Raw genomic sequence first — 3974 nt, 5'->3', positions numbered from 1 at the left:
TCAGGTACCTACATCAGCCGCCTTCTTCTCTGCCGTCTCCAGCTTCTCCTGGGCATCCTTCAGGGCCTCTGAGTACTTGTCCAGCTCGTCCTCTGTCCCCTTCAGTTTCTTCTGCATGGACAGCAGTTCGTCCTCCATCTATGGGGGGAGCACAGTGATCAGGGGGTGACATGGCGAAAGTATGACATGGACCGCTGCGGGGTTATGTGGGTCACTGTGCCTTGGTGAGTGTTCTGAAGATGTAAGACTGAGGGGCACGAGGTACGGAAGATAAGCGGTACCCGACCTGAGTGTCCTGAGCATGTTAGAAGCACAGAGTGTTTAAGGATAGGGATGGTGAAAGGTGAACCTAGACCCAGAGGCTGGAGCCGGGGATGGGTGAGGGTACTTACCTGCTTGCTTTTGTCTTCCACCTGCTTCTGTTCGGTCTCCGCCTGGTCAGCCCGGTCCAGGGCATTCTCCTTGTCCAGCTTCAGCATCTGCATTTTCTTCTTGATGGCCTCCATAATGTGGTCGGCCGGGCGATGAGGCGCCGCTGGTCTCCGTCTGACTGCTGTATAGCGTTCTGTGCAGTCTATTATAAAGGAGATATAGACACCTGCCCCCCTCCCCGGCTCTACGCTCCCCACATTGTTCTCCCCGCCAGGCTCTATATTTGGGCTGAGGCGACAGGTGGCGCGAATAATAATGGCTGGTATGATGGCCGGGATTATTGGGTTATGACAAGAGGGAAGAAATCATCACCACAAATATCCCACCGGTCCGACACATCCCCCACAGCCAGAGACCCCACAAGAGAGAGCAGCGGTGACATCACTGAGAATGCAGCCTATCCATCACTAGAGATGAGCGGTGACATCACTGAGAATGCAGCCTATCCATCACTAGAGATCAGCGGTGGCATCACTGAAAATGCAGCCTATCCATCACTAGAGATCAGCGGTGACATCACTGAGAATGCAGCCTATCCATCACTAGAGATCAGCGGTGACATCACTGAGAATGCAGCCTGTCCATCACTAGAGATCAGCGGTGACATCACTGAGAATGCAGCCTATCCATCACTAGAGATCAGCGGTGACATCACTGAGAATGCAGCCTATCCATCACTAGAGATCAGCGGTGACATCACTGAGAATGCAGCCTATCCATCACTAGAGATCAGCGGTGACATCACTGAGAATGCAGCCTATCCATCACTAGAGATCAGCAGTGACATCACTGAGAATGCAGCCTATCCATCACTAGAGATCAGCGATGACATCACTGAGAATGCAGCCTGTCCATCACTAGAGATCAGCGGTGACATCACTGAGAATGCAGCCTATCCATCACTAGAGATGTAGCACAGACTAATAAACTTATATGATGAGCTGTTTCAAGGAAGTGACTCATTGTGTGGCTGAGGCCACATTTCAAGCAGAGGTCCCTAAGGAGAGAGAAGTACTGGGCAAGAGAAATAAAAAAGGGTTTCCAAAGAAGGGACCTGACAAAACAAGCACACACGTGGTGCATAGTTGAGCTGTGAATGGCCCATGTTAGGGCTGGTTTTGTCCTTCGGCAGGCTGGTTTTGTCCTTCGGCAGGCTGGTAGTGGTAGGTATATAGAGTACTGGGTTGTCTATCATCCCAACCTTACAAGACACTGAAGGACATCACTGGGGCCAGGCAGTGAGCTGACCATGAAATCATTTCCGTAGACTCCTGGGGCTAGATATAACACTGATGTAAGGTTTCTGTGACGACAACAAAGGTCTGAGGACCTATGAAGATAGCACCAAACTAAGGACCTGTAAAGATAACACAATCTGAAGTCCCTGTGAAGGTAACAATGACCTGAGGATCTGAGAAGGTAACAATGACTGAGGACCTGTGAAGGTAACACTGACCTGAGGATCTATAAAGATAACACCAACTTAGAACCTTTGAAAGTAACATCATCCTGAGGTCCCTCTGAAGATAACACCAATCTGAGGAACTGTGAAGATTACACAAACCTGAGGTTCCTGTAAAGATAGCACCAACCCGAGGTCCCTGTGAAGATAACACCAATCTGAGGTTCCTGTGAAGGTAACACTGACGGGAGCCGCTGTAAAGGTAACACTGACCTGAGGACCTATAACTATAGCACATAGCTGAGGCCCCTGTGACCTAATGACCTGTAACGGTAACACCGACCTGAGGACCTATAAAGGTAATGCCGACCTGAGGACCTATAAAGATAACGCCAACCTGAGGCCCCTCTGAAAGTAATATCAGCCTCAGGACTCATGACTATACCAGTGATCTGGGGTCTCTGTGAAGATAACACTGACCTGAGGACCTGTAAAGGTAACGCTGACCTGAGGACCTAAAAGGATAACAGCAGCTTAAGGATCTATAAAGATAACACCAGCCTGACGACTTGTGATGATAACAGTAACCTAAAGGCCTGTGAAGATAGCACCAACCTAAGGACCTGTGAAGATAACAGAACCTGAAGACCCTGTGAAGGTAACACCGACCTGAGGACCTGTGAAGGTAACACTGACCTGAGGACCTGGGAAGATAACACAATCTGAAACCCCTGTGAAAGTAACACCAACCTAAAGACCCTGTGAAGGTAACACCGACTTGAGGACCTGTGAAGGTAGCACCGACCTGAAGACCATGTGAAGGTAACAACGGCCTGAGGACCTGGGAAGATAACACAACCTGAAGACCCTGTGAAGGTAAAGGTAACACCGACCTGAGGACCTGTGAAGGTAACACCAACCTGAGGACCAACCGGAAATCATTCATTAAAAAGGAACACATCTGACCACTCCTCTCTCACAGGCTGCATATAGAGAGTGTCCCACAGATCTCAGTATAATAGATCCTCCAGTTGTATCACACCTCGCAGCCCTGGATCAAAATAATCCACCCCAGAGTCCTCAGCTGGTGTCTGGATACTGAGGCCACGGATAGTTGGAATGGTTCTGGTGTCAGCCGACTAATGATATCAAGAAGGGATTACAGTGTCCTATAATATCACCTTCATGCATCTCCTATTGTTAAACCAGGGGGAGGGGATGACATTTCTATCTATCTCCCATCTATCTAGTAGTAGAATAGATAACAAGGCCGCACTCCGGTCTTCCGTGAAAAAAGGTGGACCTTTTATTAAACCCAATGCAACTATTCAGCTCATCTCTATGGAGCCTTTGTCAAGCAGTGATAACAGTGCTCCAAAAAGTGTATATAAAAGGGCTGTGTACCAAGGTATACAGAATTGTTATCGATAAATAAATTAACATATTATTATTTATTATATTATCATTGATAACATTTATATATACCTCGGTACACAGCCCTTTATATACACTCTAGATATGGAGCCAGTTTGTAGTCTCTCTACAGGCTCTGGTACACCGTATCACCGGCTTTTGTGCGGTGGTGTGGGGAGATTTTCTGGTCGGGCTGGGTTACAGTAGGCTGATTTTGGGGCTTTGCCTTGCCTGGGATTCCTTGGTGTAGCAAGGCTTTATGGTAATGGGAGCCTTCACTACTACCATGTAGATGGCACCAGAATGATAGCGCCCTCTTCTGGATTGTAAAGTGTAGAGGGAATCTGCCCAGCTCCCCTCGACAGGCACTGCTAGAGGTGCTCCGATTGACCTGGAGGAGATGCTTACAGAATTCCAGGTGGAATATTTCTGTTGGGCTGGAATCCCATCTTGACCTGTCGGGTACATGTGAGGGCCCCAGACTTCATTGCCATACAGGAGGATTGGTACAAAGATTTTAGGCCAGACCCTCAAGGGTGCTTTGAGGTGGTACAGTTGTCTTCTGATGTTGTAGAAGGTCTTGCATGCTTTATCTTTCAGCTCCTCAATGGCTGATTTGAAGCTCCCAGTTTTGTCAATTATCAGGCCCAGGTAGGTGTACCTGTTGGTGGCTGTAAGAGGGCAGTTGTGTAGCGTGAAGGTAGTTCGTCTTTTTTAAATTGATGGG

At 48.3% G+C, this 3974-nt stretch overlaps 1 protein-coding gene across 1 annotated transcript; it reads right to left on the bottom strand.

Annotated features, from left to right (window-relative positions):
* Nucleotides 1-599, bottom strand: LOC120981584 (tropomyosin alpha-3 chain-like). The gene is made up of 2 exons (XM_040411121.1): nucleotides 393-599; nucleotides 1-138 (listed from the first exon to the last, which is right to left on the bottom strand). Exons 1-2 carry the CDS (start codon nucleotides 504-506, stop codon nucleotides 1-3), a joined length of 252 nt encoding a protein of 83 aa, XP_040267055.1. The 5' UTR covers nucleotides 507-599.
* Between the last annotated feature and the right edge of the window lie 3375 nt (nucleotides 600-3974).

The sequence above is a fragment of the Bufo bufo genome, chromosome 11 (assembly GCF_905171765.1).
Source record: "Bufo bufo chromosome 11, aBufBuf1.1, whole genome shotgun sequence".
In the NCBI taxonomy this organism is placed as follows: domain Eukaryota; kingdom Metazoa; phylum Chordata; class Amphibia; order Anura; family Bufonidae; genus Bufo; species Bufo bufo.
Note: the sequence above shows the minus strand (reverse complement) of the source record. Positions and strands in the feature narration are given on the sequence as shown.